Source organism: Marmota flaviventris, chromosome 10 (assembly GCF_047511675.1).
Source record: "Marmota flaviventris isolate mMarFla1 chromosome 10, mMarFla1.hap1, whole genome shotgun sequence".
In the NCBI taxonomy this organism is placed as follows: Eukaryota; Metazoa; Chordata; class Mammalia; order Rodentia; family Sciuridae; genus Marmota; species Marmota flaviventris.
Genome location: NC_092507.1, coordinates 114,537,877 through 114,549,360, shown reverse-complemented (window position 1 = coordinate 114,549,360; position 11,484 = coordinate 114,537,877). Strand labels below are relative to the sequence as shown.

At 45.2% G+C, this 11,484-nt stretch overlaps 1 protein-coding gene across 8 annotated transcripts; it reads right to left on the bottom strand.

Annotated features, from left to right (window-relative positions):
• Positions 1 to 1,231: 1,231 nt before the first annotated feature.
• Positions 1,232 to 7,669, bottom strand: Slamf9 (SLAM family member 9). Of its 8 annotated transcripts, none has more exons than XM_027950775.2 (6): positions 7,538 to 7,621; positions 7,262 to 7,369; positions 4,524 to 4,639; positions 3,783 to 4,124; positions 1,941 to 2,213; positions 1,232 to 1,564 (listed from the first exon to the last, which is right to left on the bottom strand). In XM_027950775.2, the coding sequence occupies exons 3-6, from the start codon at positions 4,567 to 4,569 to the stop codon at positions 1,371 to 1,373; spliced, it is 855 nt and encodes a 284-aa protein (XP_027806576.1). In that variant the 5' UTR covers positions 4,570 to 4,639; positions 7,262 to 7,369; positions 7,538 to 7,621; the 3' UTR covers positions 1,232 to 1,370. The 8 variants fall into 8 exon arrangements, with proteins under 8 accessions (XP_027806576.1, XP_027806577.1, XP_071474889.1 ...); XM_027950776.2 differs by lacking the exon at positions 7,538 to 7,621 and adding an exon at positions 5,804 to 5,929 and having other exon boundaries at positions 4,524 to 4,614; positions 7,262 to 7,467; XM_071618788.1 differs by lacking the exon at positions 7,538 to 7,621 and adding an exon at positions 5,804 to 5,929 and having other exon boundaries at positions 4,524 to 4,598; positions 7,262 to 7,467.
• Positions 7,670 to 11,484: the final 3,815 nt, after the last annotated feature.

Genomic DNA, 11,484 nt, shown 5'->3' with positions numbered 1-11,484 from the left:
GCATCTTCACCAGGTCCCTTGGCACCTCTCATATCTTTACACAAGTTCTTTGTGGGCAAACAGAGTCTATTATGTCTCACCAATGCTAACTCAAGTCCCTGACACTTAGGAGGTGCTTAGATACTCCCTTTCCCAAGTTTGCTCTCACCTATTTCAAATGGTGAGGAAGATTTGCAAACTAAAAAGTGATATCAAGTGATAATTATCCAAGCTTCTAGCAAAGGAGGAGGCCTGGACCTCTCTGAGCTTATATTCAATCTTTTTTATGTCTCTGTATTCCTTTTCCAGGTGTTCTGGGAAGTTTGAGGGTCTCATCCCTCTCCATTCAGAGACTAGATGTGAGAAGAACAGACTTTACTAACTCCAGGGAGATCCCTGGGCCAGCCCATCCAGGGACCATTCATTCCTTTATTGACTTTCTGTGTGCCAGATTCTGATATACATGAGAATTGGGCTGGCTCTCTGTGTGCCTGATGGACTCCAGGTGATTTTTTTCCAGGTAGTCTCCAACCCTATAATGGCATCTGCTAGGATAGATAAGAAAGGAGACAGAAGTATTTGGGGGTGCAGAGCTTTGGGGAATCAAGCATGCTCAGGACCTAAGGGAGGCACAGAAGACTGGCCTCACACCAAAGACTGTCTTCCAGAAGGACAAGGGTTCTTGCCCTTGGACAGCAGAGTGGATCTGTTTAAAAATGTTAGGAGCTCTTTGGGGACTGGTTTTTCAACTTCACCAACTCCTACCAAAGTCTGGCAGTTGCACAGACAGGATCCACAAGATCTGATCTGAGGAATGATGGAGACAAAGAGTGGCACTCAAGCTTAGGGGAAGAATTCAAACTGAATTAGGGAAAGAGCAGGAACATAAGCTTAAGGCTCTTTGCCAGGGGGTGGAAAGTAGGCAATAACCCAAAGCAAGACTCCATAGAGAAGACATATGGAGATCTATAAGGAAGGAACAGACAGACAGTGGTGCCAACCACAAATAGAAGTCAGTGGTCCAAGAACTCGGCTCTTAATCCACCAGAACGGTCACCCTATGAGGAAGGCAAAGTAAAAGCAAACAACACCTCACGATGAGTGGGTCATTCAACTCAGTCCCCAAGGGCAGGGGAAAAGCATGTGGGCTTGGTGAAGGATCTAGGATGCAAAGAAAAAGAGAAAGTGGCTAGAGCAACCAATGAGGACAAAAGGACCAAACAAGGCTCCCCAGAAGTAGTGGGTACTTAATTTGATTTTATTGCCAGGTGGTCTTCTCTTGGAAAATATGGTCCTTTGAGTATCCACCCCTGAGAACCCCCGCTTCCCCTCTGCCCACCTGGCCGGAAGATCCCCAAGGCTGGAAAGAAAAGCCAGAGTCAAGACCCAGGTCAGGCTGGGCTGGGGCCAGCCTTCCCCCTTTTCCTCAGTCTCATTCTGTTTCTCTTGAGATACCTCATCCTTGGCATTTTGTAGACTCGGATGACCCAGAGGCTCACCACTAGAATTACCAAGAGCAAGAGGAGCAGCAATCCCTTAGCCAGGAGGCAGAAGACTGTGGAAGACTTCTCAGGATAGCCAGGATCTGGGATGGATAGAAGGGAGGGAAAGGGGCTCATCAGCGAGAAGAGCAAGATTAGGAGGCAGCCTCCCCAAGTTCCACGAGAAGGGGTCTCAGGTTTACAATCGGTTTATGTCTCTTTGCAAGTAGCTCTGGAAATATATATTCCATGCACAGAAGCTCAGGAACTGAGCTCTGGGGAGCAATCTCAATTCAAGTGGAGAAGAGATCTTTGGAAGTTGGGAGCATCGTACTCCCCAGTTCCGGTATCAAGCTGCTAATAGGAGGGGTGTAGATTCTGGAATCTGTGTGCTCTTAAGAAGAATCAGGATGGGGAGAGATGGGGCCTGGAGGCATGGGTCTTGCATGAGCTTAGGGATTGTCTCTGGGGTCCTTATACCTGCACAGAAAGACCCAGCAGGGATAGGATGGGAGCTGATGTTGCTGATGGGGTTGCTGACCCTGCAGGTATAGGAAAGAGCACTGTCCCCAGGCCTCCAGGATGCTCTGAGGATGGGGCCTTCGTGGGCTGAGCCAGCACTGTCCCCCCAGGAGAGCCAGCTGTAGGTCACATCCATGCCTCCCTTCTCCACAAAGCATGTCAGGGATATATTACAGGAACCTTCCCCAGAGATCTCAAAGTTCACAGTGATTCTGGGCTTCAACAGCCGTTCTAGAAAAGAAAAGAAAAAAAAAAAAAAAAAAACACAAAGACTCACTGAACAATCAGAATTGAATCTATTTTTGAAGCTCCTCATCCTTGGGGTATGGATGCTGCTTCGAGAGCCCGTTCACCTAGATAACAAATAAACAAAACCAAACAGAAAATAACCTCCAGGGATGGGGTCATGGCTCAGTGGTAGAGCACTTGCCTGGCATGTGTGAGGCACTGGGTTCGATTCTCAGCACCACGTATAAATAAACAAATAAAATAAAGGTCCATCAACATCAAAAAAAACCAAAAAACCTCCAGAACACTTATGGTTCCAGGGTCCCCAGGCAACTGCTAAGATAGACTGAGCTGACGTTGGTGTCTTCTATCTTCTACCTCCTCTTTATGCCTTCTCTTTTACTTTTTTCTTTTTCTTTTTTTTTTTTTTCTTTTTTTGATACTGGGATTAAAGATTTTTTTGGGGTGGAGGTGTACCAGGGATTAAACTCAGGAACATTCAATCACTGAGCCACATCCCCAGCCCTATTTTGTATTTTATTTAGATACAGGGTCTCACTGAGTTGCTGAGTGCCTCGCTTTTGCTGAGGCTGGCTTTGAACTCACGATCCTCCTGCCTCAGCCTCCCCATCCACTGGAATTACAGGCGTGGTGCCACGGAACCCAGCTGGGATTAAAGATTTTTAAACCCAAGGGTGTTCTACCACTGAGTCACATCCCCAACCCTTTTAATTTTTTACTTTGAGAAAAGGTCTTGATAAGGGGCTGGGGTTGTGGCTCAGAGATAGAGCACTCGCCTTGCATGTGCGAGGCCCTGTGTTCGATCCTCAGCACCACATAAAATAAATAAATAAATATATATATATATATATATATATATATATATATATATATATATATATATTTTTTTTTTTTTTGTAAGAAAAGATCTTGCTAAGTTTCCCAGGCTGACTTTGAACTTGTCATCCTCCTGCCTCAGGCTCCAGAATCACTGGGATTATAGGCATGTGCCACCATGCCTCGTTCTTCTTTTTAACTTTTATATCCCACCTTCCTCCAAACCCTCTTCTCCTTCTTTGATTTTACAAAATATTATCACCTCTCCCAATGGCACTTGTATTTTAACCATTGTCTCTCCAAGATTTAAGTAGATTCAGTGTGACCAGCACAAAAAAAGAAATTTGGGTTCAAGTAAATGGAAGACATTGGTAAGTCCCCTCAAATTGCACAGTGGGGATTATTAGTGCTCAAGAATGGAAGTGGTGTTCATCACTAGGACACACAGTCTCACTGGGAGAGAAAAGACCCTGAGAGGGTGTGTACCCAAAGCCCCTCATCCCTGCGTGGGGACACCCTTTAGTGCCCCATCCTTTATTTCTCTAGCCCACCCACCTGTTGCTGCAGCTCAGATACTGGAGCTGGGCACCCTGGAAGGGGTTTGCCCTCTCATCCTGTCCCCTCAGACCCAAACCCTGAGTCCTGAGACCCCTAACTCTATAGCCTGGGACGCTCAGGAGGGCATAAGTCAGCGACACTTTTGCAGTCCCCAGTCGGTCCCCAGTCTAAACTCACGGTAGACGCGTAGATTGTACAGCTGGGTGATTGACAGCTGAGCAGTCCTCATGTTGACTTCAGCTTCGTAACACCCTGCGTCCTTCCAGCTCACATTGCTGATGTACAGAGAGTAGCTGGGCTCCAGGAAGCTCACTCGACCCTGGTAGTGAGGGTCAATCACGGTGATGGTCGCTGGCTGTCCCTCTTTCCCTGGCATCACCGTAGCAAGCCTTCTCTGAGAGGACCAGATGATGTTCTCAACCTCTTCATCCGGTGGGATTTCCAGGGGGAGGCTGATGGACTCCTGAAGGACTGCAACTACTTCCTCGGTGTCAGCATCATCTCCAGAGTTCCCTTTGGCTGCAGAAGTAGGAAGAAAAGGGATGGAAATGGCCCAGCTGGTTTCTCTGGGCCGCGGAGCTTGGCCTCAGGAGCTGTGGCTCCAACACAATCGAGAAACTTCTCAGTCCGACCTTTTCTGGCTGTAGGCTCCATTGCTCCTGAGTAGAACCCACCAGGGTGGGCTTCCCTCTGACTTTTCACTCTTCAAATTTAACTTCTCTTTTGCCTCCCTGGGACTTCTCCCCCTTCTGTGTTCCCAGATGTCCTTCTCTTTAGATCCTGCCTTGAAGCCACACCCTGCTCCTTGTACTCCCAGAAAAACCTGACACAGACAACTCCCCCGCAAAAGGGTCTCACTAGCAGAACAGGAGAACTGAGTGGAGAAGACCGTCCTGTGTAGGAGGGACCGTCACTCACCTCCCTGGAGTAGCAGGAAAAGAAGCAGCCAAGGAAGAGCGCCCATGTCAGAAGTGACTTGGTCCGGCCCCCAGGCTGTGGACAAGACAAGCTGTGGACAAGACTGGTTGGCAGTCCTGAGGAAAGGGAAATAATTCTTACTCTAACTTCCTCCATTCTCACTGAGCCCCTCCCTAGCCCTCACAGAAAGACTTCTGTCTCTGGGCCTGATCGTCAGATGGTTTGTCCACTAACTCATGTCCATTCACTAAACTCAGCTCAAATCCTACTTCCCAAAGAATACTTTCTAGACTTCTTACCCTCTGTGTGCCCAGACCCCCATAGATACCACATGCCCCAAACTCTCCCGAGCCTGTCATTTGACCCAGCTATCAGTAGTTCCTATGTAGCTGTGGTCATGTGATCTTATAAATATCATGATCTCCCCTAGAAGGACTCCATCTTGTGTTCCCTCTGTATGTCTCAGCATTGCTGCCCGCACCCCCACCCCCACCCCGAGTCACACATTAGCACTCAATTGCTATCTTCAGAATGGACACCTGAAGGAACTCTTTCTATTTAAAGCCAGTTTTGTTCCTACTTGAGATACTATTCAGAGGGGGAAATTTGCTCCTTTTCTCAAAAGCAGTTTGGACCAAAGTTGATCTAGGTTATTGATATTGTTATATAAAGACTTTAAAATCACTCTGTATGAACACATTGTTGATCAAAGCTATAGGAAGATTATACCCAGATTCAGGAATAGATTATCAGAACATTGGGGTAAGAACAGACTTTCTGAGAGTTGGGGCTGTCCAGGAGGCAACGGGTGGGTGGCCTTGAGAGGTAGTTTCTGTCCCCAGTATTCAAGCTAAGACTGGACCACCATGTGCTTGAATGTTCTGCAGTATCTCTGACATCAGATGGATCCTCAGATTGAATAATCTTTAAGTTTCTTCTAAAAAACACTCAAGTCTATGAATTTGTGCTGTAATGAGGAAGCAAAAATGGTGTCTCAAGTCCAAAGACACAATGAAGGCGTACATATATTCGATTCTAGTCCTGTACCAACATTTCACATCTCTAGTTCAGTAAATTCAACCCTTAATCAAATGTTTATTGAGCAGCTTCTATGACCCACACACTGTCCTCAGTGCTGGGCAATTAGCAATGACCAATAGTTCAGATTTGTGACAATGGGACCCCTAGGCTCACAACTGATCTTGGACAAGTAACTACAAATTTGACATATCCTGCCAAAGCAAAAACTGGAAGAATCTGCCGGGTAAGGTGGCACACACCTGTAATCCCAGAGGCTTCAGAGGCTGAGGCAGGAGGTTTGAAAGTTCAAAGCCAGCTTTAGCAATGGCATGGTGCCAAGCAACTCAATAAGGTGAGGTGTAAAGCAACTCAATGAGACCCTGTATCTAAATAAAATACAAAATAGTGATGAGGGTGTGGCTTAGTGGTAGAGTGCCCTTGAGTTCAATCCCCAGTACCAAAATAAATAAACTAGAAGAACCTATAATAAGATCACTTAGGAAAGTTGGAGTCAAGAGGATTGAGAAAAAGCTGTGGAGGAGAAATGATATTTGGGCTAAGATCTCAAGGATGAATAGAATCTGCTAAGTGAAGAGGAGAAATGGTTAGTTCTTAAAGTTTATGAGCACCAAGCCTCAGGGGACAGGATTTTTAAAAATAAAGGTAGATCTGATTTGGGCTTGAGTATGAAACTTTGTTTTATTAGTCTTCCCACTTATTTAAAAGATAAAATAATATAGAGCAATTTCAATATTTGACCTGTATCCAAAGAAAAATGAATCAGTATACTGAAGAGAGATTGGCACTCCCATGTTTGCTATTGCCATATTCACTATAACCAGGATATGGAAACAACCTAAGTGTCCATCAAAGGATGGATGGTTAAGGGAATGTGGGCAATACCAAAATGGAATACTACTCAGCTTTTAAAAAGAAAGAAATTATGTCATTTGTAACAACATAGATGAACCAGAGGACATTGTGTTAAGGTGAGAGAAGTCTGGTACAGAAAGACAAATACCACATGATCTCACTTATACATAGGATCTTAAAAAGCTAAACTCACATAAATAAAGAGTAGAATGGTAGTGTCCAGGGATTAGGGGTGGGTGGGTAGGTAGAGAGATGTTGGTCATAGGATACATAATTTCAGTTGGACAGGAAATACAAGTTCAAGAGATCTATTGCACAAAATGGTTACTAAGATTTATAACAATCATAGTATCCTTGGAAATTGATAAGAGAGTAGATTTTAAATGTACACATCACAAAAACCAAGTATGTGAAGTAATCCATGTATTACAGCTAGATCTAGCCATTTTACAATGTCACGTGACAGCATGGTGTACATGTCAAGTGTATACACAAATTTTTGTCAACTAAAAACACAAAATGAAAAATCTTTCAAATAAGATTAAAGCAAGAAACAAAACAAAACAAAAAAAAACAGGTCATGGTGCATAATGTTCAGAGTTTAAAGTTCAGTGAGTATATCTGTTAGGTTCTTTGAGAAGCAGATGCTGGAATTAGGAGTAAAAGAAGCTTAGTGGGGGTTACTGCCTGGAAAAGATCAAAGGGGGAAGGAGCAGATGGAGTAGGGAGATCTTCAGGCCATGAAGCAGTTCTCACAATCTCTGCTGGCTCAACAGTGAGGTCTGGAACAAAGGTTGCACAGTAAAGGGAACCTGTGTTGGGCAGGAGTGTCCAGGTACACTCACCGTGCAAGAATGTCCAAGTGCCAGTACGGTGTGTAGCTATTGGCCGGGCTGCCCAGGATCCTGACAGTGCTACAGCCAGAGGCTGTCAGTTCACGGTACTCCTTGCAGCTAAAGATAAGATTTCTCTTGAAGGGAGAGTGAGGGGCACCTTCCTGGCTGCTACAGTGAGTATGCTGATAGCCAGAAGGTAACTGTACTCAGGCTTATTAAACCTGTCTCCCTAAATAATCATAAACAATCCATTAAGCCTATCAGGGAGAAGAAAATGATTTCTACCTCCAGGTCTTCCCTGAGCCCTCCCAGTTGAATGTAGAGAAAGTGGCTTCTCAGAGCGGATTCTCCAGTCCGATTCCCGTTCTATCTCAGGGATTGTGATCCACATGCAACTTCAGTTCTGTCTCCCACTGTTTCTTCACTCTTACTCACTGGGGTAGTGTTCCCCTGCCCTGAGAACGTGGGCTTGGTTTCTGGTTTCAGTTCAGAATGAGAGTTTCCAGCTGGGTGCGATGGCACACACCTGTCATCTCAGCTACCAGGAAGTCCAAGGCGGGGGGAACCACAGTTCCAGGGCAGCATTGGAAACTTAGCAATATTCTGTCTCAAAATTTAAAAACTGGGGATGTAGTTCAGTGGTAGAGCACCCCAGTATAGGACAGAGAGAGAAATCGAAAGAGAGGGAAACTTCCTGTCCCATGTCATGTAGAAAACTCCGAACCTAAATTATAATCAAATAATCCCTGCTTTTCCTGGCTTGGATTTGTTTGGAATACGAGCCTGAGATGGGAAAGCGCAGGAAAAAGCTCTCTTCTCACTCTCAGCTTACCTCTCCCCACTGCATCCCTGACTGATATACTCTCTCAACTGTCTCCCCCATCTGTGTTTCCCTCTCATAGAAAGATGGGGAGGATTGGGAGTTCTTACCTGGCTGAGTGGCTTTGCATTTCTGGCAAATGATGAAGAGGAACTATTTTCTCTTGGGAGACAATTATGGCTCCCTTTCTTCCACCCTTGGTCAGGAGTGGATGCACCTCTATTCTGGGTGATCACTTGCAACTCCTTCCTCAGTCCCTGGACATCTGGCCACACACCTCCATTCTCCTCTCTTACCCCACCAAATGCCCCTGTTGTGCAGCATCCAGGCCAACCAAGCAGACAGTCTGTTAAGGGTGCCCTCGGTTATCCATCATAAACATTCCTGCCATAACAGATTCCCTCCAGGATCTAGGACATGGCTCCACAATCCTGGCTCCTTGGGAGTCAGATCTTAATTCACAGTTTTTACTCTCCTGGGCTTATCTCCTGGGCTGCTGTCCCCTAGGACTCTCACTGGTAGGACGTACTTCTCATAGTTCTCTATTCTTCTTGAGTCCCCCTCACCTGGCTTATGTCCAGAGGTAACAACTATTTGCAAAGAAGTCTCTTTCCCAGTCATCCTTTTTCAATTTTCCAGCCACGGGTGAGGGGCCTCCAAGAACAACAACACCATTTCTCTTTAATCCTCCCCCCCTGTAAATTCTGCAAGGGGAGCTATCCCTGACACTTCCTTTAATCTCCTGACACCTGTCACACTGTCAGCCCCAAATAATCAAGCAAGAAGACAACCATTCTAACATCTTGCTTATAGCACACACTTAAAGTTCTCTGTGGCACAGCCTGTTCACCTCTGTGATGGGCAGTTTTATGACTGAGTCCTACTTGACGTTTATACTCTGGATGGGTTCTGTTTTTCCATTTCTTGTCCTTTTTTGCAAATGTAGGAGGCCACCCAGCCTAAGCACAGGTGCAACTGGAGCTTTGTGCACCAGCCAATGAAGTGACCAGTTAGTGGATAAATATTCTCTGAACTATTCTGATGCCTGTTCTTCATGGTTCTTCAGAAGGTCTGAGCTCCTATTGTCCACAGCAGTAATCAGCTGGCACATCTTTTATTAACTTTTCTCCCTTCTCCATCCATTTTCCTCATTCCTCCTTCTTGGATCATCTCCCAGAGAGATTTCCTCCACCCTTTTCTAAGGGTGTGTTGGGGTGGGGCACAGTAAAACATTATATACGACAAAGTGGTTGCATCAGCAAAATGTAGACCTCCTTCTCTTCTGCCTGGATCTTTAAAAGTAAAAAAAAAAAGTTCCCTGCCCCAATTCTGATATAAAACTTTGAAAAAGAGGGAGAGGTGAAAATTTGATTCTGCTTTGATGGAGAGGATAAAGGAAGATAATAAGGGTCCAAGCCTTTGCTCAAAAAAAATTTTTTCAGGTTCTCTTTGGATCTGGAAAGATGGGGACCCATAGAGCAGAGCCACAGTTCTGGAGGAGCCAGTAAGTGAGTTCCAACTACATGACGCCCCCCTCCCCAGTCAAAGCACGTTGAGGTTTTATGTGCGTACTCTGTCTGGGGCAAGACTGTGCACTTGATACATGCTTTTCCTTTTCCTTTACCTCTTCCAGGGTTCCATGCTAAAAGGGTAATTGTTCAATTGAACCATGAAGGTGGCTGGAGAGAAATGAAATGGTCTGCAAATTATTGAACTGCACCCAAAGGACTCTTTATGAAACGGAGGAGAAAAGACTGCTCTTCGGCAGTGGGGCCAGCTCCGGCAAAGCCTTGCAGTGTGTGCTGAGGCACAGAGGGCATCTACCAAGAGGGAAACCGGGAGAGGGAAATGGAGAAGATTTGACATGAGGATAGAAAGATGGACAGGAGACAGCTTACCAGGCCTTGTAGACCTCTTCAAGAGCTTATAAGTCATATTCTTTCAAAAAAAATTGTTTTTGAAGGAGAAGGGAAATACATGATGAGAGAGAAAAGGGAAAACATAGGCCAGGTGCAGCGGCACACATCTGTAATCCCAGCAGCTTGGGAGGCAGAGGCAGGAGGATCACGAGTTAAAAGCCAGCCTCAGCAAAACAAGGCATTAAGCAACTCAGTGAGACTCCCATCTCTAAATAAAATACTAAATAGGACTGGGGGTGTGGCTCAGTAGTTGAGTGCCCCTGAGTTCAATCCCTGGTACCCCCCCCCCACCCCCGCCAAAAAAAAGGAAAACATATGGTAGAGGGAAAGGTTTTTTTGGTGTCCGGGATTGAACCCAGGGTCACTTAACCCCTGAACCACATCCCCAGCCCTTCTTTTATGTTTTGTTTTGAGATAGGGCCTTGCTAAATCCTTAGGATCTTGCCATATTGCTGAGATTGGTCTCAAACTTGCAATCTTCCTGCCTCAGCCTCCCGAGCCGCTAGGATTACAGACATGGGCCATAGCGCCCAGCGCAGATGATCTTAAGATAGGAAAGATATGAACGTATTTAAATGCTGAATAGAGGAGCCAGTAGGGAAGAGGTTTGAAGATGCAGACAAGTCATCTCCTCCACCCATCTCTCACCCCCAGGAGGTGTGAGGGAGCTGGGATTCAGAGTCCAGAAAGAGGAGCTAGTTTTAGATTACAAGATGGTCTCCCACTATAATCAGAAAATATGGGCAAAGGTACAGGTAGATTTGTATGTGTCAAGAAGTTCAAGGGAGGGGCTGGAGTTGTGGTTTAGTGGTAGAGCACCAGCCTGGCACGTGTGAGGCACTGGGTTCAATTCTGAGCACCACATATAAATAAATAAAATAAAGGTCCATCAACAACTAATAAAAATGTTTAAAATAAGAAGAGAAAGAAGAAGGAGAAGAGAAAGAAGAAGGAGGAAGAGGAGGAGGAGGAAGTTGTTCAGAGAAGCCAGGCATTGTGGCACACATCTGTTAACCCAGCCGCTCAGGAGGCTGAGATAGGAGGATCACAAGTTCAACACCAGCCACAGCAACTTAGCAAGGCTCTAAGCAAATTAGTGAGATCCTGTTTCAAAATTAAAAAATAAAAGGGTCTGGGGATATGGCTCAGTGGTAAAGTACGCTTGGGTTAAATCTTCAGTACCAAAAAAAAAAAAAGTTCTGGAGAATGCTGTCTAGTGATTTAAATTTTCCCTGCATAGCAGACAAAATTGTCTGCTGAAGCCAAAGGTTTAAATGAAATGCAGGTATTTCCAGAGAGCAGAAACAGTTTGTAACAGATGAGAAAATTGTATTTTGAGGTTTCTTGGGATAGTCCCAGTTTAGGCATGATGTTCTTGTCTAATGGTTAATACTACCTTCTTTTACTCACAGAAAGTGTCCTGATTTGGAGGGTAAATTATTTGGTTATCCTAGAACAAGTGCAAAATTTTATTAAAGGAATCATAGTGAGGT

Bases quoted from the DNA above. Each gene is read 5' to 3' on its own strand.
- Slamf9 (XM_027950772.2), bottom strand. From the start codon at position 7,643: ATGTGGATCACAATCCCTGAGATAGAACGGGAATCGGACTGGAGAATC. The intron at 2,214-3,782 runs GTGAGTTTAGAC...TTTCTTTTCTAG, and splicing joins GTACAATCTACGCGTCTACC to AACGGCTGTTGAAGCCCAGA. The intron at 1,565-1,940 runs GTATAAGGACCC...TATCCATCCCAG, and splicing joins TGCTGGGTCTTTCTGTGCAG to ATCCTGGCTATCCTGAGAAG.